The sequence below is a fragment of the Podarcis vaucheri genome (genome assembly GCF_965113315.1).
Source record: "Podarcis vaucheri genome assembly, chromosome: 14".
Classification (NCBI taxonomy): domain Eukaryota; kingdom Metazoa; phylum Chordata; class Lepidosauria; order Squamata; family Lacertidae; genus Podarcis; species Podarcis vaucheri.
The window spans coordinates 52,427,258-52,449,926 of record NC_138752.1 but is presented as its reverse complement, the minus strand read 5'-3'; the positions used below and the strand labels follow the sequence as shown (position 1 = coordinate 52,449,926).

At 47.1% G+C, this 22,669-nt stretch overlaps 1 protein-coding gene across 2 annotated transcripts in view; it reads left to right on the top strand.

Annotated features, from left to right (window-relative positions):
• Positions 1–17,041, top strand: part of CARD11 (caspase recruitment domain family member 11) — a 108,159-nt gene extending 91,118 nt beyond the window's left edge. For both annotated transcript variants that reach the window (XM_082199628.1, XM_082199629.1), the window contains 7 exons: positions 684–780; positions 2,183–2,278; positions 3,395–3,527; positions 5,100–5,279; positions 7,369–7,493; positions 13,799–13,914; positions 14,556–17,041. In XM_082199628.1, the coding sequence (XP_082055754.1) occupies positions 684–780; positions 2,183–2,278; positions 3,395–3,527; positions 5,100–5,279; positions 7,369–7,493; positions 13,799–13,914; positions 14,556–14,760 (952 nt within the window). In that variant the 3' untranslated portion in view covers positions 14,761–17,041. The remainder of the gene's footprint in view (positions 1–683; positions 781–2,182; positions 2,279–3,394; positions 3,528–5,099; positions 5,280–7,368; positions 7,494–13,798; positions 13,915–14,555) is intronic.
• The last annotated feature ends 5,628 nt before the right edge of the window (positions 17,042–22,669 follow it).

Genomic DNA, 22,669 nt, shown 5'->3' with positions numbered 1-22,669 from the left:
TAAAGTTTGTCTCCACACAGACCTTAATCATCCTGCTTGGGTCAGTTCAACCGACGGTTCTAATGAGGAGGGGTTCTTGTAAATCACATAGAAGGAAAGTAAAAAAGGTTCCCCCCCCCCATTCAGCCCCGTTGTCAACATACCCCGCCTTTGGTGTATATTCATTGTAAAATATTCCTGTTTCTCCAGCCCGTCGTCTTCTTTCACAGAGGTCACTTAAATTAGCAGACTTCACTCCCCTTCTTCACTTGAAATATGTGCATTTGCTTCTTTTGTAATTAATTATTCCAAATTGCTGCAGCTAGTGCGCGATCAGAGACAGCGTCCAGGAGAGCCGAGGTCCACACGGGGGCATTCTGCCTAGGGCCCTCACCCCCTTCTTTCGAATTAGGGGGTGATTAATGGGCACAGCAGGCAAGGGCAGTGTTCCCCATTTCCTTGGGGCAACAAGGGAGGCTGCCTACTCCCATAACAGCCTCTTAATTACCCCGTGTGGGTTGGAGAGATGGTATTGTCGGCCATCTTCCAATGCGCCCCCTAGTGGCCCCCCCATCAGGAGTTGCTTTCCAACCTGCCAACGAGTTCCAGACTGTCAATTTGGGTAAGCTCACTGCAAAAAGCAGACTGGCCGAATCCCTCCTCAATCCCTATATGTTAGTGACAATGATCTCAATGGTTTGCAGAGCGCAGCAGCTCCTCCTAGTGAAACTTCAGCGCCTGATGAATAGAGGTAACAGGGATGAGATGGACAGTTCGTACGGTACACTCCGAACCCCTCGGGTGAGTACCCAATTCCACATCTGCTTCAGCCTTAGAATCTGAGCTGCTCTCTGCCACAGCATCTTCCGGTTCACTAAACCCTGTTCCCTCTCCTGCTGCTGACACGTCCTTCTCACAATCTACTCCTCCTTCTGACCACGCAACCGCCAGTCCCCTGGCTCAGAGTCTTCTTCCTCCGGGGGTTCCCTAGGGGGGTTCCCCATCTGCTGCCTCCCACCACTCCTGAACATCCAGCCAGTCAGCAGTTGCCATCCTGGAAATTCTTCAGATCAAGGGGATCTCATCATGTTGACAGAAGTTTTGAACCCTGAGAGGGAGGGAGGAGAAGACCACTCTAGAACAGGGCCTCCAATCTGCAGCGTTCGATTCAGAACGGTACTATCAGTGCTTTTTCCCCCTAAAAATGTTTAGGGGTACTCTCATTTTCCTACTCATATTGAAATACTGCTCCTCAATGAGGCCAAATTTAGATTCACAAAATGTTTAGGGGTATGCGTACCCCCACATACCCCCATAAAAAAGCACTGGGTACTACGGTCAATGGTATCAAAAACTGAGTAGAGATCTAAATAAAAAAATTCCTTCCAGTAGCACCTTAAAGACCAACTAAGTTAGTTCTTGGTATGAGCTTTCGTGTGCATGCACACATCTTCAGATACACTGAAACAGAAGTTGCCAGATCCTTCTATATAGTGAGAAGGTGGGGAGGGGTATTACTCAGAAGGGTGGTGGGAATGGGAGATTGGCAGATAGCTGAGATGAGCCTGTTGACAACTCTTAACGACTGCAATAGGTCTACAGGAAAAGGCAAGGGGTGAGAAGGTGAAAAATGGCTTAGTCATGTATAATGAGATAAGAATCCAATGTCTTTGTTCAGACCAGGTCTCTCCATGGTTTTAAGTTTGGTAATGAGTTGCAATTCAGCAGCTTCTCTTTCCAGTCTATTTCTGAAATTCCTTTGTAGTAAAACACTATATAGAAGGATCTGGCAACTTCTGTTTCAGTGTATCTGAAGAAGTGTGCATGCACACGAAAGCTCATACCAAGAACTAACTTAGTTGGTCTTTAAGGTGCTACTGGAAGGAATTTTTTTATTTTGACTATGGCAGACCAACACGGCTACCTATCTGTAACTGTGAGTAGAGATCTGTTGCTGAACTGCTCCTCTCACAATTCCTGGTCCTTAGCTATGCTGGCTTGGACTGATGGGGTTTGGGGTCCAGCAATACCCTGACGGCCACAAGTTCCCCACACTTGACCTGCATTGCAGGGGATTGGCCCAGGTGAGCCTCAGGGTCCCTTCCAACTCTACAATTCTATGATTCTAGGGCCTAGAACTGCCAACAAAGGTACATTGAACGGGCTTGATGATTCTTTCTCCATTGTTTTTCTTTTCTACTAGAATACACTGCAGCCAGAAGAGGTTATGCCACCAAGTGACCCCAAAGCCAGCCCTCGCCTCTCTCGGGCCAGTTTCCTTTTGGGTCAGATCTTACAGGTAGACAAGTAACTCTCCAAAAATCCTTTTTGTGCCAAATATGTTTCTAGCTGGCAAATGAAATAATAATAATAATAATAATAATAATAATAATAATAATAATAATAATAATAATAATTTATTATTCCCCAGCCACTCGGCCTGCTCCCAATCAAATATTGAAAACACGATACAGCATTAAACATTAAAAACTTCCCTAAACAGGGCTGCCTTCAGATGTCTTTTAAAAGTAGGATAGTTGCTTATTTCTTTGACATCTGGTGGGAGGATGTTCCACAGGGCAGGCACTACTACCGAAAAGGCCCTCTGCCTGGTTCCCTGTAATCTCACTTCTGCCAGAAGGTCCTCGGAGCTGGACCTCAGTGTCCGGGCAGAACGATGGGGGTGGAGACGCTCCTTCAGGTATACTGGACTAAGGCCGTTTAGGGCTTTAAAGGTCAGCACCAAAACTCTGAATTGTGCTCAGAAACGTACTGGGAACCGATACAGATCTCTCAGGACCGGTGTTATATGGTCCCAGAGGCCACTCCCAGTCACCAGTCTAGCTGCTGCATTCTGGATTAATTGTAGTTTCCGGGTCACCTTCAAAGGTAGCCCCACATAGAGCACGTTGGAGTAGTCCAAGCGACACGCACCACTCTGGTGAGACCGTCTGTGGGCAGGGAGGGTCTCATCCCGCGTACCAGATGGAGCTGGTAGACAGCTGCCCTGGACACAGAATTGACCTGGGCCTCCATGGACAGCTGTGAGCCCAAAATGACTCCCATGCTGCGCACCTGGTCCTTCAGGGGCACAATGACCCCATTCAGGACCAAAGCCTGTCTTTTTCACCGCAGTTCCTTTGGCTTATGGCTCATTTTCTGCAAGTTCTTGTTTCCCCATTGTTGCCTACCAGAGAGACACATGAGGCCAAGTTATGGGTGGGGGGTACCTCTTTTTAAATGGGAACAGAGGGTACTGCGCTCCCAAACCAGTGACTCTGTCATGGGGATGCAAGTGCTTCCACTCTGTGCTTCCATCCTGGTTGTTCAACACGCAACAAGTGGCCTGCCTTGGTGTCAGGAACAGAAATGCCAACAAAGCTTGGCTTGACAAGGGACTCTCCTCTGCTCTCAGTTTGTCAGCAGGTCCGAGAACAAATACAAGCGCATGAACAGTAACGAGCGAGTCCGCATCGTCACTTCGAAAGACATGCGGGTCAGGACAGAGGGGCACCCGGTGACAAAGGCCCTGCTGGACAGATTTGAAGGTACCAGGTTACACAGCAGAGGGGCTGGCATTCAATGATGCACCTGGGAACTTGGCAGGAAGAGAATTCTAAGGAGAGCAAAGTTGGTTTGGGGTGGTCAGGACAATGGCTACCAGGAAATCCTTATTGCATCCCTGTTGGCTAGTGAACACAGTGTTGCACCCGCCCCAGTTTCCAGGGTTTGGTTTCCTTGGAATGATGGGTAGTGGACAGTGGCGTAGCGTGGGGGGTGCAGGGGGGGCCGGCCGCACCGGGCGCAACATCTGGGGGTTAGGGTTAGGGGGCGCAAATCCATGGGTTAGGGGGCACAAATCCACAGGTTAGGGGGCGCAAATTACTTGCCTTGCCCCGGGTGCTGACAACCCACGCTACGCCACTGGTAGTGGAGACTGTGGAGCCTTTAGAATATTTGGTTTTATTTGCACATGAATAAGAGGGAAGCAGGTGGCACTGTGGGTTAAACCACAGAGCCTAGGACTTGCCGATCACAATGTCACAGTTCAAATCCCCATGATGGGGTGAACTGCCATTGCTCAGTCCCTGCTCTTGCCAACCTAGCAGTTCAAAAGCACGTCAAAGTTCAAGTAGATAAATAGGTACCGCTCCGGCGGGAAGGTAACCGGCGTTTCCGTGTGCTGCTCTGGTTCGCCAGAAGCAGCTTAGTCATGCTGGCCACATGACCCGGAAGCTGTACGCCGGCTCCCTTGGCCAGTAAAGCGAGATGAGTGCCACAACCCCAGAGTCAGTCAAGACTAGACCTAATGGTCAGGGGTCCTTTTACCTTTACCTTTTACAACATGAATATAGGATAGAGCAGGGTTTCCTAAACTTGGGTCTCCAGCTGTTTTTGGAGTACAACTCCCATCATCCCTAGCTAGTAGGACCAGCGGTCAGGGATGCTGGGAACTGTAATCCTAAAACTGCTGGACACCCAAGTTTGGGAAATCCTGGGATAGAGGGTCTCACAGCATCAACTCTCCAGCAAATCCTGCTTCCCTATTAGGATTCCAGCAAAGCCCAAACTTTGGGTCCAGCACAGAGCAGACATGTCTCTTTCTCTCCAGCTTCCAGCATACGAAGGCAGTGAAATCGAAAAGCACAGAAAACTACAGGGGCATTGGAGAAGTTTTATTATTGAACCCACATTAAAGATTTTCAGTAGCAAGGTGATAAGTGCTCTGTGGTGCACTTTATCTGTGGTGTTGAAACTTAGGGGTCTGGCTTTGGTTTCATTAAATGCTTAGAAACTGTGCAGAATATAGGTAATAACCAACACACTTTAATGTAACAAACTGTAATTTAGCAAGTTTTTAATTTTTTGCACTGTATTTAACAAGCAGGGTCTGTGCAAATCCATTATTCGACCTCTTCTGACACCCTGTTGCACATCCTGCACATTACACACTTGTTTTCTAGCCAGACTGGTAGGTTCTGTTGCACCCGTCACCACCAAGCCTTTTGTCTGATGGATGCATTACTCTCTGTTCTGACACCACCCATCCCACTCTAGGACTTTCCATAGTGGTCCCCTGAGTGCATTTCTGGAGTTTAAATGCTCCCCTCTCTCCCCAGAGTTTGACTCAGTGAGCGAGATCAACAAGAGCTTCAGCCTGATCCCGTACAGCTCGGTGAGACCCATCCATTGTGACCGTCGGCGCCCTGTCCTCTTCACACCCACAATGCTCTCCAAGACCTTCATCCAGAAGCTTCTCAACTCAGGAGGGGCCCTGGAGTTCAATCTATGCAAGCCAGGTAATCTCACCAGGGAGAGCATCTGCTGGGTGTGTTAAATGCCTACCTGTCAGGTGACAGAGGAAACAACCCCCACGGCAGGTTGCCAGGAAAGGATAAGACAAGGAAAGTCCTTACCATCTGCTTTTTATTCAATATTTACAGAGAGGGGCTTGGAATGCAGACTCTTGGAATAATGACATTGTCCCGAGTGACTCTCCACTCCCTTTTTCTCCACTTCCTCATTCGTCATCTCTTCTACGGAAGGCGCTGAGGGTCCTTTGCTTCTGAGCCCTCTGCTCTACTACTTTCAAGGCTCTCCAGATTCTGGGAGAGGGGAGGTCTGGAAGGCTTTCTAAAGACACGGTGTCCGTCAGCTGTTGCCCTCCTGGTGGTTCCTCTTCCTCCTCCTCTTCTCCCATTATTTCCCAGCTTTCCCCCTCATCTGCATCTGAGCTGTGACCTCCTTCAAACCCCTGTTGTAATTCTGAACTGTCTTCTTCTCTGGAAGGGTCAGGCTGGGGAAGTGGTCTCCACCATTCCTCCTCTGCGCAGTCCCTTGCACTACCTAACCCAGGCATAGGCAAACCACCCTCCAGATGTTTTGGGCCTACAACTCCCATCATCCCTGATCACTGGTCCTGTTAGCTAGGGATGATGGGAGTTGTAGTCCCAAACCATCTGGAGGGCCAAGTTTCCCTATGCCTGACCTAACCTGTCAATACAGATCCACAACTTCCTTGCTTCAAACCAAACAGATCCAACATATTCTTTAGGCCACACTGAACACAGTAGGGATTTCCTTCCAAGTAAAGTGCATAGGATCATGCCCTAATCATGATTAAGGGACGCACACTGGCACCAGTGGCCTTGAATAAAGATTGGACAAATTCACGGTGGGCGGCCATTACAGAGGGTGCCCCACACTGAGAAGCAAGACACCTCTAGATCTGTTTTCACCCAGCTGGTGCCCTCCAGAGGCTGTGCTGCCTGGGGCTGATGGGAGTTGTAGTCCGATACATAGATATCACACAGGTGCTGGGAACAAATAGTAGAAGTCAGCCATTGTCTGAAAGCAGTCTTTGTATAATTCCCAGAAGAATTTATTTGGCTGCTGCTGAGTTCTGGATTAGATTCACCTCCTTGGTCTGCTCCAACAAGCAACGCAATCCTTGGGTTGTTAGACCCTTTCCATGCATATCCATTTGTTATATCTGTTGCAGATATTGCGCACATTGTCAAAATACGGCCTTTCAAAGGTGTCTGACACTGCAAGGTGGGCTGGCAAACACACAAACCCCAGCTATTCTTCTGTCCTGGCAGTCCCTGTGCATTTTCTTGAAACAGATCATTCTCAGGTTCAGCAGATTTAACTAGCTTGTGGATAAACACACAGCCAGCTATGTCCTCTGCCAGCTAAAGCCCTGGAGTTGTAAATCTGAGGATAATAACAAGAGCAAATCATTATCCTGCACCTTTTATATGCTGTGTCCTATTCATCTCAGTACTTTAGGGTTTCTGAAGCATTGACTGTGGCTCAGTTTGGATTCAAGTCAAGCTTCAGACATAGGAATGAGGCAAGTTGGATGTCCAAAGCCTCCATCTCATCATAAGGGCTTGTGTGGTGCACCAGATGAAATGTTGGTCTTAGATGTGGGGGTCTTTGATCTACATCCCCCCGACTCAGCTGCGAAGTCAACTGGATGACTTTTAAAAGCCACTCAACCTAACCTACCTGAAAGGGTTGTTAAGAAGCTGGATTTACTGTGAATGGCCTCCTCTTGACTATCGCACAAGGGAAACAAACCACAATTCCTCTCTTTGTTATCATTCTCTTCTCTTTCCTACTAAAACAAGTTCTGAAAAAGTGTGGCAAGGGTCTGCCCCTTCTGAGTGTTCCCTCCAGTTAATCAAGGAGTAGGGGAAGTGTTTCGAGGTCTTACAAAAGCAAAACGCTCTTTATTATTAGGTGGCATCTGAAAGTGACCTGGTTTTGGTGACGTCTGTCCGTTAGCCACCGTTGTTTGATGATGGCGAGGATTCTCCAAACCATGGTTGGAGATCTTCCATGCTTACTACAAAGTTTGTCTTCGTCTGCCTTCTTTTCCAGATATCATAACAAAAGAAGAATTCTGCAGGAGGCAAAAGACAGAAACAATCATCTATTCCCGCGAGAAGAATCCTCACACCCATGAATGCATTTTTACTGCAAATATTGACGCGGTCGCTGCCAAGGTAATTGGGGTAGTCCTGGGTCACCCTTCCCCAATGTACTTTGGCCTAACCCTGGAGCGAGGAAACCTTTTTTTTAATGTCAAGGTCCACCTCCCTTGGCGTGGAGGGCATCCTATGAAATTGAATGTTGCAAGATTCAACTGAGATTTTTAAAAGTATTTTTCCATGCAGCACAGAGTTAAACTCTGGAACTCCCTGCCACAGGAGGCAGTGATGGCCACCAACTTGGGTGGCAATAATAGTAGTAGTAGTAATAATAATAATAATAATAATAATAATAATAATAATAATAATAATAATTTATTTATATCCTACCCTCCCCAGCTGAGCTCAGAGCGGCTAACAACAATAAAAGTAACACAATTTACAGTGGTGCCTCACAAGACGAAATTAATCCGTTCCGTGAGTCTCTTCATCTAGCAGTTTTTTCGTCTTGCGAAGCAACCCTATTAGCGGCTTAGCGGATTAGCGCTATTAGCGGTTTAGCGGCTATTAAAGGCTTAGCGGCTATTAAAGGCTTAGCAGATTAGCGGCTAAAAGGCTATTAGCGGCTTAGAAAAAGGGGGGGAAAGCGGAAAAAAATCGGGACACTTGCAAGACGTTTTCGTCTTGCAAAGCAAGCCCATAGGGAAAATCGTCTTGCGAAGCAGCTCAAAAACGGAAAACCCTTTCGTCTAGCGGGTTTTCCGTCTTGCGAGGCATTCGTCTTGCGGGGCACCACTGTACATCAAATCACAATCAATTACTTGAAATGCATTCTAAAATCAACTCATTCTAAAATCAATTCAGAATCAAATTAATGGCAAGCATTGGGCTACAGTTCTGTGGGGATTACAGAAGGAGGGGGTCAGACTGTGCCTTGGCCAAAGGCCTGGCGGAACAGCTCTGTCTTGCAGGCCCTGTGGAAAGATGTCAAGTCCCGCAGGGCCCTAGTCTCTTGTGACGGAGCGTTCCACCAGATCGGGGCCACAGCCGAAAAAGCCCTGTCTCTGCTTGAGGCCAGCCTAACCTCCCTGTGGCCCGGGATCGCCAAGATGTTTTTGTTTGCAGGCCGTAAGGTCCTCCGTGGGACATACCAGGAGAGGCGGTCCCGTAGGTACGGGGGTCCTAGGCCGTATAGGGCTTTAAAGGTTAAAACCAGCACCTTGAACCTGATCCTGTACTCCACAGTACAAATTCATGGAGGAGAGGGCTGTCAGGGGCTACTAACCCTGTTGGCTCTGCTCTGCTTCCATAGTCAGAGGCAGTGATGCTTCTGAATACCAGTTGCTGGAAACCATGGGAAGGGAGAGTGCTGCTCTTGTGTTCGAGTCCTGCTTGTGTTTCCCATAATGGGCTAATGGGCATCTGGTTGGCCACTGTGAGAAGAAGATGCTGGGCTGATCTAAGCAGGCTCTTCTTTTGTTCTCCCCAGCTGTTTTTTTTTTAACTACAACTCCCATAAGCATCAGCATAGGAGTTACCATCCAGAACAGCTGGAGGGACCCTACACTGGAGAAGGCAGGCCTACGCTGTTGGCAGTGGCGTAGCGTGGGGGGTGCCAGGGGTGCCGGCCGCACCGGGCGCAACATTGGGGGGGGCGCGTTTGGCCGGCCCTCCTCGAGGAAGCAGGAACCCCACTGTCCTCGGACCTCCTCCGAAGCCTGGCGGTGGGGCGGAGAGACCTTCTCCCCGCGCCAGCCTTCGGATGGCTGTCCTGAAGACTTGTGGTGGGAGCAGTGGCGTAGCGTGGGGGGTGCAGGGGGGCCTGCTGCACCTGGCGCAACATCTGGGGGGGGGGCGGGGAAGAGACTCGAGTGCTAAAATCCACGGGTTAGGGGGCGCAAATTACTTGCCTTGCCCCGGGTGCTGAGAACCCACGCTACGCCACTGGTTGTTGGGCAGTGCAGCGCATATGCCTTTTCTGTAATGCTGAAGGTCTTGTGGTGGGCTCTCCCAAACCGTGAGCCATTCCCAGCGCAGTGCTATTGGGCTCTGTTTCTTTTGGGAAAGGAAGGACAGGAACACTTAAGGTATCTCTGTAAGGTGTGTGTGTGTGTGTGTGTGTGTGTGTGTGTGTGTGTCTGTGTGTGTGTGTGTGTGTGTGTGTGTGTGTAGCATTAAGGGTGGGAAACAAGCACTCCTGCAAAGCAGAAGAAAGTTGAGTAGCTTCTCTCTCCAAGCAGCCTCACCATCCTCCCCAATTTCACCCATCTCTGGTTAGAAATGTGCAGGTCTTTATCTCGTACACAGCCCAACAAGAGAATGAGATAAATCCACCAACAGCATATAAATCGATATGGCTAACCTGATCCAAAACACCCACCCACCCCACTCACACATGAAAACAAAGACCACCACAGCCAACCACAAATGAACAGCCACACCCTAGGCCAACCCCAACCTCTCTTACCACCAAAGGAACACAAGTGAACAACAGAGAACCCACACAAGCAACGCTGACACAAAACCCCACATATACCAAGTAAAATAGAAATATCACCACCCAACCCCAACCCCACTCATCTTTCCCCCCTCCACCTCTTTCCCACTATTCTTCCTAATGTCTCAACAAATGAAACCGATTTGGTTTTTTTTAAAAAAAATGTGTTACATGGAAAAAAATATGAGAGAGAGACATTGCACATGCCTTTGTAAATCAAGAAAATCTTTAATAAAAATACATTTTAAAAAGGGGGGGAAATGTGCAGGTGCCCCAGTTCTCTCTGTGTTTTGTGAATCGGCCAACTGCCTTTTGCACACACACACACACACACACACACACACACATTTTCCACCCTCCCACCAACTAGAGGTTTTCACCTTTCCCAAACACTCTAATAGAAGAGTCACCAACCTGTTTAGGCCCGTGAGCACATGGGGCATGGCATGGGCGCTACCCACTCTGATCCTGTCTCACTCCCCCAGATCACCCCTGCCCAAGAAGAAAAAGTGCATGCACACACTCACAGTCCGTTTTTCCAAGGGATCTGTGCATAAGTCAGGTCCAATAGAATTCATCTGAGCGCTGGAAAGAACACAGAGATGAAAGAGGAAGTGGGAAAGAGAGTCACTCTTCCAACTTCTTCCTTTACACTGTACGCCAGGGGTAGCCAACCTAACGCCCGCAGACCGGATCTGGCCCAATCGCCTTCTAAATCCGGCCCACGGACGGTCCAGGAATCAGCGTGTTTTTTCATGAGTAGAATGTGTCCTTTTATTTAAAATGCATCTCTGGGTTATTTGTCGGGCATAGGAATTGGTTCATTTTTTCCCCAAAATATAATCCAGCCCCCCACATAGTCTGAGGGACAGTGGACTGGCCCATGGCAGAAAAAGTTTGCTAACCCCTGCTGTATGCTTTTCAGGGGGGGAGAGTAACCACATCATAACCAAGGAGGGGGGCTCAGAGACTTAAGGGGCACCAGCGAAAGACCTCAAGGGCACCATGGTGCCCACGGGCACCACATTGGCGAGCCCCCACTGTAATAGGTGTCCCAAGAGAGGGAGAGGGAGAGAGAACAGAGGAGCTGTCCAACAGAGAGCAGAGGTGTTGCTTCAGCACTGCTTAGACTTCAAGGGAGCCGCTTATAATAGTTGGTAATGCTGTCTCACCCCTTCCTGGCCTGTCCTCAGGGCCACGATCCAGAGAACTTGAGGAATCAGGCATCTCCCTTGTGTGTAGGGCTCCGGAGACTTGTCCTCATGCTGCTGAAGAAGCATTTTGTACCTGCCTACTCTGAGTTCTCATTTGGACACCCCAACACTTCTGCCCCAGGAGGCAACCCTGGTTGACTGGGAGAGAGTCACAAGTAGGGGGAGGAGCTCAGTTAGGGGGTCATGTTTCCTCCAAGCCTTACTCTGAGGAAGCTGGGTGGGATGGCTACTGAGAATTTTAGGCATGTATTTTTCCAGGGCAATATTGGGCATGCTTGCTCCCCAACTGGGGTGGGAGTGGAAGAACGCTTACCAGCTGTCCCTTTCGTATAAAAGTCAGCTGTCATCGTTTTCTCTCTCAGTTTCAGCTGCTGAACAGGTTGTAACTATTCTCCAGAGACAAAGAAGAGCATCAGGTTTAAAAAAAACACACCAAAAAAAAAAACACATAAAAGAAATAATTACTGAAAATATGCATAACAGCAGACATTGCCACATGACTAAATAAACCACATGCAGTGCTAATCACAAATCAGGATAAACTCTTAGACCATGAAACAATTTATCAGGCCCTGTGCTCTTTTGCTCCCTTCCCAACCGCCTCAAACTCCCGCAGAATTTTGGGCACTGTCACTTTTCAGAATCTCATAGACCAGATAACCCTATTCTTGTTTAAAACTGTTTTTCATATTTTATTTTTTAATTGCCGTAACCCACCTTAAAGTGAAGGGCAAGTAAGAAATAATAATAATAATAATAATAATAATAATAATAATAATAATAATAATTGGGGACTGCAACAGAATGTTGCAGCATAGCACTCCTGTGCAATGTTCCAGCCATTTAGCCACACCACCTTCCATAATACTCCATTCCACTCCCACCCCAGTTGGGGAGCATGCTCACTAAGCATGCCCAGTTCCTGTTGGATCCTCCCCCTTGTTGTAGTTCTGCCAATCTTGAGTTTCCTCCAAACCTGCTGCTACTCTCTTCTTTTGCCTTGGTGGTGCCCTTTTGTCCACATAAATACATGCTCATAGTTCACTATTTGCAGATACATATACTAGACTAGAAGCTTCACCCCACCGCATTCACCTCCTAGTGCTTCCCCTTCTCAAATATTCCATTGTATGAAGGTACTTGACACAAAACTCTGCCATTGCTCCCTGTCAGTTCCCTCCAACCCTGCTTTACCCAAACTTTTGCAGCTGTTTTAAACCACCACTTTCCGCCACCACTTTAAACCACTGGTGTTGTGCAACCTGCCTTCTCTTTTGCTCTTCTGCCTCACCCTGATGTTGCTCTAGAAAGCTCCCAGTGGGGTTTGCGCTCTGACTTCTTGCACATCTAGGACTGTGATGCAGCAAAACAAATCCTTCAATGGAGGCTGTGTGATGACAGCCTTACGTTTTTATGTATATAGGAAGATACATAAAATGGTGTGGGATCCTTCTCTTATTCTCTTTTCTGTCACTCGCTTCCTAGTTTGATAATGAAATGTACTTTTCTTCACAATTAATCTTTTCTCTTTCCATTCATTGTCTTTTTTTCATTATCAGCTCTCCCTTCTCTCTTTCACTCTCCCTCCACTTTTTTTCAGTCCTTTGTTGCGTGATCCGCCTTGACACAGCCAAACACCCTTCAGTTCTCAAATTCACTTTTAGGTTTCATTCGCTGGGTTTTCATGCACCGATATGGAAAGGATGGGAACCTGTTAAAGAGAGAGAGAGAGCTACACACACACACACACACAAAAGGAGGGTCTGAGCTGCAGAAAGAGACAATGATGTGTAGAACAAAGATTATAATGTCAAACCCAAACAGATGGCATGAAATGCCGGATGCTTGTTACGCAGCAGGGAACAAACAGCCAGACGAGAGTGGTGGAGGGTTTTTCTCTTTCTTTTGAGAAGTAATTACAGAACATGTTGCAACTGAGCAAACAAAGTTCAATTACGTTGGTACGTTTGGTACATGCTACCTTCATTTTGACATAATCCCCGCCTTCAGATCAGTTAATTCTCTTTTGGAAAGGGGGTCTTTGCATCAAGTTATCCCGTGGTGAGAGAAAGGATGGGTTTTGTCGATGGATTGCCAAAATCTTTAGTGGTGCAGCATCATCCAAGTAACATGGTGCTTTATGGAGGGTTGGGGCCAGGGGTTGGGGTGAGCCACAGAACTGGCACCAGCCATAGATTGAGAACTTCAGAACAGCCTGCTAGATCAGTCCAGTGGTCCATCTCGTTCTCGGAGTGGCTGAACAGTCAGCTATTGTGAGAAACCAACACACAGGATTTGAGCACAAGAGCAACTCTCCCCTCCTGTGGTTTCCTGGGTCCCCACAGTGGCCTTGTAGTAAAGTTGAGTTTGGCAAGATGTGGCTACGTGAGGGTGGTGGGGGTACCAGGCCTAAGGAGACGCAAAGGAAGATGGGCAGAGTCATTTAAGAGAGCAGAGCTGGAAGAGCGAAGGTTGTAGGCAGAAATATCCGGGCTAAAGGACAAGAGGGGCAAGTCCTTGGACAACTTCAAAGGGAAGGTTGACGCACAAAGCCATTTGATCAGAAGGACGATCAGTGGAACATGATTGGCCTGAGCTGTTGGAGATTGTGTGCTTACAAGCCCCAAGATGTGCATACCAAAGTCCTTTTCCTGACTTCCTGTTTACAGAACAAACATTGCCTGCTTGAAGCTGGGATCGGCTGCACAAAGGATTTAATCAAAGCCAGGATATATCCTATTGTTCTCTTTATTAAAGTCTCGGAAAAAAATATCAAGAAGTTCAGGTATGGCGCAATTCAATACCACATTCACAACACACATGGCTCCACTTTCACGCCACCTGTTTAAAGCAATATCCTACCACTTGAAACTGTCGTGGGTTCCCCCAGAGGCTTCTGGGAGCACTTTGATAAAGGCGCCGAGAGCTGTTTGGATAACCCACAAGTTCCCTCCCAGAGCTACAAGTCTCAGAGTGGTTTAACAGTCAATCCTTCTTCACAGAGAACTCTGGGAAGTGTGCCCAAAACTGAGTGTAAATAAAAAAATGCATGATACAAACCGCATTGCATTCGGGGAAGTTGGATTGCAAAATTGTGTCGTGCAAAATTCACATGAAAGTACTGGCGAATTTTCATGAGGATTTCTTTTTTTAATTGAAGCTGTGGGGAACTGAACTTAAACTTGGAAAAATGAGAAGCTAAGAGGAACCAAAACTGACATATTTTCCCACTCTTAAGTGTCATACAGGTGCATTCATGAAAGAATCAGGCCTATACGCTTCCTAGTACTTTGCTTTGGGGGGGGGGGTTGGCTCAGGAGTGCGAAAATAAGTTTGGGGATTTGTTCGAACGGAAGGAAAAAGAGGCTGTGTGCTCATACATACGTATTAAATGCATATCCCCTTTGGTTTCCTTGCATGAAACAGGAAGCTGCTCCCAAACCCATTGGTTGAGGATGAATTATTACGGACATGCCGCCAGAATGAAAAAGAACTGGAGGGTTTGCCGTGCCTTTACTCCTCTTTGGAGGCCGATGCCTGGAGCAGCATTGAGGACCTCCTGCGGATCATCAAGGAGAAGGTTTGGGAAGAACAGCAGAAGACCATCTGGATCGACGAGGATCAGTTGTGAAGCCCAACAGGGGGTGTGGACAATGAGGAACTAGCTGGTCGTTTCAAAGAGCTGCGCTGGAGGCTCTGAGATACCTCTGATGTAGAGCCCTGGTTCCATCCATAGCAGTGGCAGGGACTCTCGACAACTGGCAGAAGGTGGAGCATGAGAGAGGAATCAAAGGCTCTGAGTGCACAGCAATGGGCATCCCAGATGCCTCTTTAGGATTTTGACCAGGATCTTGTCACTCAGAGGGGTTGACACTTGCCTCTTCCGGAGCAGCCGTGACTGAAGGACGGAGATCTCAAAGAGAAGCTCAAAGCTTCTTGCTGAAGTTCTCAACATGGGAGACACACTAAGAGGGCTTCCGCAGTTGCTTGGAAGAAGTGGCAGCACCCCTTGCCACTCCCTGCACTGACATAGTCTCTTTGGAGAGGCCCCACACGCCGACCACAAATGAATGTATTCCACAGAAGAGGTTTCGGGCTGCTCAGCGCTTAAATTTCACTACAAAATGCATAACCAGTTTCATGCCACGTTGCCACAACTTCCACCAAAGAACTCAAAATTCTTAGATCCCTAACGTCCTACTCTTCCCTCCTGCCCCCCATGGCATCACAATGTCCAGAGTTTCCCCAGGTTTGGGAAAGGCTGTTTTGTGCTACTGCGTGGAATACAGTGGTACCTCAGGTTACAGATGCTTCAGGTTACAGACTCTTCAGGTTACAGACTCCGCTAACCCAGAAATAGTACCTCGGGTTAAGAACTTTGCTTCAGGATGAGAACAGAAATTGCGCGGCGGCAGTGGGAGGCCCCATTAGCTAAAGTGGTACCTCAGCTTAAGAACAGTTTCAGTTTAAGAACGGACCTCCAGGACGAATTAAGTTCTTAACCAGAGGCACCACTGTACTCTGCATTTTTCAGTTTTCAGATAGAAGAGTCATCAATCTTGGAAAAGCAGAAATATTTCACATACTTCATCTCTGCAAACATTCACATTTCCCCCCCCCCCAACCCTGTTCTGCGTCATGGCTCCCCACAGCAGGGGCTGTTGCAGCTTTGGCAGAGTTCTCCCACCCACCCCCTGGCTCTGGCGATGACTGCCGCCTCCTCTATAGATTAATAATATGTGTGATGCCACCCAGTGAGCAATACACCCCCATGGTCCCACCCAGTGAGGGATCACGAAGTGCAGGATGGCTACATCTCGGCATAGCCAATCAGCTGCGACTGTGTGATGACATCACCAAGGTCCACAGAGAGCAGGGCAACACAAATGAATAGATGGGTGTATCCCCAAGGAGCGTCGCAAGCTTGCTGCAAAGGGGAAGGCCTTTCTCAGCACTGCCAAAAACGTTGACGAGAAACGGCGAGTGATTTAGCCGGAGCTCTCCTGTTTAAACCAGCTGAAGTCCATAGTGCAGATATGCCAGGCATAGGCAAACTCGGCCCTCCAGGTGTTTTGGGACTACAGCTCCCATCATCCCTAACCACTGGTCCTGTTAGCTAGGGATGATGGGAGTTGTAGTCCCAAAACATCTGGTGAGCCGAGTTTGCCTATGCCTGAGATATGCCTTTTGCCTTAGGTCACATTCACACCTGACATAGCAAGCGCTGTGATTCCTCTTTAAACTGTCATGGTGTGCCCCAAGGAATTCTGGGAGCTGTAGTCCGCGAAGGATGCTGAGAGTTGATGGGAGATCGCCTCTTCCCCTAAAAAAACTGCATTTCTCAGAGCAGTGTAACAGCCAATCCTGCTTCCCAGGAAAGTCTGGGAATTGTGGTTCTGGGAAGAGAAGAGGGGTCTCCTACTAACTCTCAGCACCCGAAGGAAATGAGAGCTCCCAGGATTCTTTGGTGGGAGCCATGAATGTTTAAAGTAATATCACAGTGCTTTGGCCTTAGAAACCTTGGCTGTCTGTAGTATAAACAGAACAGTCCGCCAGGCCCTCCAGCCATGTGCTTCTATGTGCCTGTGCACCTCAATGGGCTAGAATAAATTAAGGTTGCACAGCTGCGCCTGGCAGATTGTGCCCTCCGCGTTCAGTCACCGTGCACTCTCCCCGTCCAGCCCTTTGAAGAATACAGATTGCCACGGGCTTTGGAGCTGGCAGCTAGAACAATTCCCCCACTTTAAAAAATCTTAAATTAAGCAGTGAGTTTTTCCACATGCCCATAGCAAGCTGCCTTGTCACTTGACATATTTTCTTCTATATAAACATTTATGAGCACATAAAAATAACAGGCTCTTTCGTTCTTTCTGTCTCTCTCTCTCTCTTTTAATAAATTGCACCATTGGAAATGCTGCGGTTTTTAGTCCTTTCGCTGATTGCAACAGGCTGTGAGCTGAGAGGGAAAGATGCAAGGAGCTCCAAAATAACTCAAATGTGGTTTTGGTAAAGTTGGTACCTGCACCGAAGAGGAAGGAAACCTCAAAGGTTATTTATAAATGTATAACTGGTTAGAGCGTAGTGCTAGTTAGAGCATGGCGCTGATAAAGCCAAGGTTGCACGTTTGATCCCCATATGGGACAACTGCATATTCCTACTTTGCAAGGGGTTGGACTAAATAATCCTCAGGGTCCCTTCCAACTCTACAATTCAGGGGTGTGGGTGTGTGATAGATAGATAGATGATAGGATGATAGGATGATAGATAGATAGATAGATAGATAGATAGATAGATAGGCAGATAGATAGATAGATAGATAGATGATAGATAGATAGATAGATGATAGATAGATAGATAGATAGATAGATAGATAGATAGATAGATAGATAGATATGGTCACAAGGTCGTCAGTTCGAATCTGCACAACAGGGTGAGCTCCTGTTGCTCTATCCAAGCTCAGGGCAAATAGATAAATAGGTACTTATGTGGCGGGAAGGTAAACAGCATTTCTGTGCGCTCTGGTTTCCATCATGGTGTTCCGTTGCACCAGAAGTGGCTTAGTCCTGCTGGCCACATGACCTGAAAGCTGTCTGTGGACATACGCCGGCTCCCTCGGCCTGAAAGCAAGATGAGCGGCACAATCCCATAGTCGCCTTTGACTGGTCTTTACTGTCCGTGGGTCCTTTACATTTACACACACACACCCCCCAAAAAAATGAATGGTAACCACAGTTCAAGAAGGACACTGACAAACTGGAACGCGTCCAGAGGAGGGCAACCAAAATGGTCAAAGGCCTGGAAACGATGCCTTAGGAGGAACGGCTAAGGGAGCTGGGCATGTTTAGCCTGGAGAAGAGGAGGTTAAGGGGTGATATGATAGCCATGTTCAAATATATAAAAGGATGTCACATAGAGGAGGGAGAAAGGTTGTTTTCTGCTGCTCCAGAGAAGCGGACACGGAGCAATGGATCCAAACTACAAGAAAGAAGATTCCACCTAAACATTAGGAAGAACTTCCTGACAGTAAGAGCTGTTCGACAGTGGAATTTGCTGCCAAGGAGTGTGGTGGAGTCTCCTACTTTGGAGGTTTTTAAGCAGAAGCTTGACAACCATATGTCAGGAGTGCTCTGATGGTGTTTCCTGCTTGGCAGGGGGTTGGACTCGATGGCCCTTGTGGTCTCTTCCAACTCTATCATTCTATGATTCTATTCTATGAAATGATGCTTTGTGCTGGCAAGGTGGGATTCAGCATCTGCAGTGATAAAAACAAACAAATTAGACAGCTTATCTTTACCAATCTGCTTTGGCCAGCTAATCAAATGATTTTGTATTATATAAAGCCAGGATTGTGCAGTTCAGCACATAAGGGATTTGTCGCTTGTAAGAATTCCCCACAAACTTTATATCACGGTATTTGATTTTCCTTTGGTGCCAGCATGCTGGCTGGAGGCTAGCCCGTCAATCTTTCACTTCCTCTCTCTCCCTCTCCTTCTCTATTTGCTATAGCAGAGAGCATAATTTGGGGAGGAGGAAAGTGAGAATGTTTCTTCTCCCTCCTACCAAGTTGAAATGGAGATTAGCCCCAGCGATTGTAAATGCATCAACAGCCGACTTAGATATTTCTCTGAGCAGATCCTGCTGATCTGTATTCATGGCCTTGGGTTGCCATCGTGGGCCACATGATCAATCTACCTTACACACATCGAGTAGACTAATCATGGAGCTGCAGGAATGCAGAATGTTTGTATCATGCGGCCCAGCAGACCAAGCCAAGCTGCTGCTGGAAAATTAGGATTCTTGAGCAGCGCAATTTATTATTCCGTTCCGTGGAAGCTCATGGAAAGCAGATGAAGCTAACTGTGGTAGTGGAAGCATTGACTTCAGCTGCTGGGGTCTAAAGATCATCTGGGACAAGGTAGCCCAGTATATAGTCCAGTATACCTGAAGGAGCGTCTCCACCCCCATCATTCTACCCAGACACTGAGGTCCAGTGCCGAGGGCCTTCTGGTGGTTCCCTCCCTGCGAGAAGCCAAGTTACAGGGAAGCAGGCAGAGGGCCTTCTCGGTAGTGGCGCCCTCCCTGTGGAACGCCCTCCCACCAGGTGTCAAAGAGATAAACAACTACCAGACTTTCAGAAGACATCTGAAGGCAGCCCTGTTTAGGGAAGCTTTTAATGTTTGATGTATTACAGCATTGTAATGTTTATTTGGAAGCCGCCCAGAGTGGCTGGGGAAGCCCAGCCAGATGGGCGGGGTATAAATACTACTATTATTATTATTATTATTATTATTATTATTACCCACGAAGCAGGAGTAATTTTGCTTGGCTGCACCAAATTTTAAGTGAGATGAAGTTGCCAAAATATTCTCAAAATTCCCCTTGGAGTGACAACTTCGTGGTGCAACGCATAGTTAAACCACAGGAGACAGTGATGACTACCAACCTGAATAATAATACGCCAGGGGGGTGGAAGTTTATTATGCTTGCTGGTTTCCCATTTGGATGGCCTCTGTGAAAACAAGATGTTGGACTTAATGGGCCACCGGTCTGATCCAGCTAGCTCTTCTCATGTTCTTAATAGAAGCAATAAAACTTCATGAGCTAGCTCATGTGTGTTCTGGGAAAGCAAAGAACTCCTGCCAATTTGCCTCTTGAAAGGATCTGTCATTCCTAAGCCAATTCCAAGGTCAGCATCAAGGCCAGCCCAATATATTTTGCAGCCTGAGGCAAAGGACAAAATGGTGCCTCCCTCGTTCCTCAGGCAGAAACCAACCACAGTGGCAGCTGAATTTTCCCTGGAGGTTGGTGATGGGCATTGTCCTGCAGCACACCTGAGGACAGCAAGGTAAGTCACACAGCATGCATAGCTCTGTCCTACACCTCTGCCCAATGGTAGGGCCGGTACTGATTGGCATGGATGGGCAACTCCCATGAGCCTGAAACCCAGTAGGGAATCCACTGCCAAGAGACCCCTGGATTAGCTCCACTTCAGCACTGCAACTCTGCTTGATCACCTGCCTCTCACTCTGGCCCAGAAAAAAGTTGTGGTCAGAAGGAGAATCAGTTGATGCCACTGCCTGCTTGATCATTGCCTGTCAAGAAAGCAGGTGGTGGCAACCAAGAGAAGAAGAAGAAGCACCTGGCAGCAATGATGTGGGGATATGGGAGACTGTGGAGCAAGGTTTGTCCAAGGACCCTCTAAAATCTGGAGCCACCACCATTCAGTCCCCTCCTGACCCCTACCTGAATATTTCATTATGCCACAGCACTATAGATATATCCATGCAACCTCCCAGTCCACCTTAATCACATATTCCTTTGTTAGTAGCCTTCTTCAAGGGTTACAATACAAAATTAAGTAGCCATATCCAGGCTCCCTTAAGGGTGAGGATATGGTACCCGCCTTAACAGAGTGTCCCCAATACTCAGATCTGAGGACTCGTTATCTGGATCCCCAGCAATAGCACTTGGTAATGGCTCCCCTTTAAGGAAAACTCTATTTCTTTTTACGGCTGCAGATTATGACGCACCGTACAGAACCACCACATTTGTTAAAACAGGAGAAGCAAAAGCTATTGATTGCACCTGAAGATCACACAGGTTGCAATAAATTTATCGCCCCGTTTTAGTGAGGGAATGTGTACAAACAGGTTTTTTTACGATAACGTACTCTGTATGCACTTGTTTTAATGCTTAATTTTCTTTAGTGATGCATGCATTAGTATGAGCGTATGCATTAGGCCTGATTGGCCAAAGAGCAATAAACTAGTCATTCAATCATAAAAATTCAAGGAAAAATACGGCGGAGGGGTAATGAGGATGAGCATGCTTGCTCTGCCCCATTCGTGGAGGTCAGCTATTGGCAATGGGGAGCCTTCTGCACTCATGGGCTCTATGCATATTAGAACTCATCACAAGTACAGAAGACTTACTGATCCTGACGATCGTCCTGCATGCATTGGAATCCAATGGGGACAAGGGATTGAGCTAACATGCTCATCCCTGCTCTGCTCCCAACATGTTTAATGTAACTTTCATAATGCCTGAAGAGGACTGGTCCCGCCTGCTCCGTGGATCTTCGAGAGCAGGGGTGGCCAGCTCCCAAGAGACTGCGATCTCATCACAGAGTTAAAAATTGGCAGGGTTCAGGTCAAAGTTGTTCAGCTTCTTTGTGGTGAGCCAGTGATCTACCAGTGATCTACCACCGATGTCCAGTGATCTACTGGTAGATCATGATCTGCCTGTTGGACGTGCCTGTTCTAGAGTTTTCATGCCTCCCAGAACACCCAGGGCCACTGCTTGGAATGAATGTTTCTGAATTAGTTTTTTAAAAATCTCTGAACTTCCTCTGAAAGCAGTTCCCATAATTACCAGGCCCATTCAGTTCATTTGGGGCTACAACTTTGAAAAAATTCCAGTTCATCTTCACATTTGTTTCAACCCTGCCTCTCCCCATGGGATTCTGGAGACCTGGGACTCAGCTACATTGGCTAAGAAAAAGCACTTCATATGTGTTGCTATAACACCGTGACACCAGTGGCACTGTGGAGTTCGGTTTTTGCCAACCCGATTTCTCACACAAAGTTTACAACGTGTTTAACTGAAACACTTCTTTGATGTGTCTAGATCCAGTCCTGGACTCTTGGGTTTCACTTAAAAAAGAAAAAAAAGTTAGCCAATTGAACATCTATAAAGAAAGTTAGAAAGTAAAGTGTGGGGTGATTTTAAGGCTTATTAGGCAGCGACTGAGGTGCTGCTTTTGCTAAGGACTGTTAAGTTGCTAAGCAATTGGCAAGAAGGAATGTGAGGCATTTCCTGTCTCATCCCTGCTGAAGAGATTTCCTGTCTGCCAACAGGAGCAGCTTGCAGTGAGGAGTACAGGTACAAAGCAAATGATGCTTGGTGCCTTCAGCAACTGTGTGCCTGGCACAAATGAAAGAGAGCGAGCCTTTTCTAGTAGGGAAATACATTTTCTGACATTCTGTCTGTCGGGTATCTTTTTAGTTGTGTGTGGCCCATTTTACACAGCACAACAGCTTGTAACATTCAAAATGCTGAATTATTATTATTATTTTGCCAAGGATGAACTTTTTATAAACTAAAAAGTTCACCTGGATGAATTTTAACTATTAAACTGATTTGTTCTGTAAAAGGACAGCTTTGGACAGGAAGTAGTTCCCCTTTAGAAAAGTTGAATTTGAACTGGTTCCTTTAAAAAAAAATATGAAATTTCTCAGCACAGTCTAGTGTCCACAAAGAAACTCAACTGGATCCATTTGACACTGCTGTAGTGACTCACTACAGAGATAAGTTATGGTTCAGGCCAACCCAAAGGCAGCATTTTATAGTCTTGATTGTGGGATGAAAGTTTAGTCAATCAGCTGTTAAACTCCAAACACTTAAAAACTAATCAAGACGCTAAATCCTTTAATTGGATGGCAATCCTGAGAGAAAATGTTCAGCAGCTTTTGTATCAACAGAGTTTTTTTAAGGTTGTTTCAAATCTTGACTTTTTGGTATTCATATAGCTCAGAACTGAG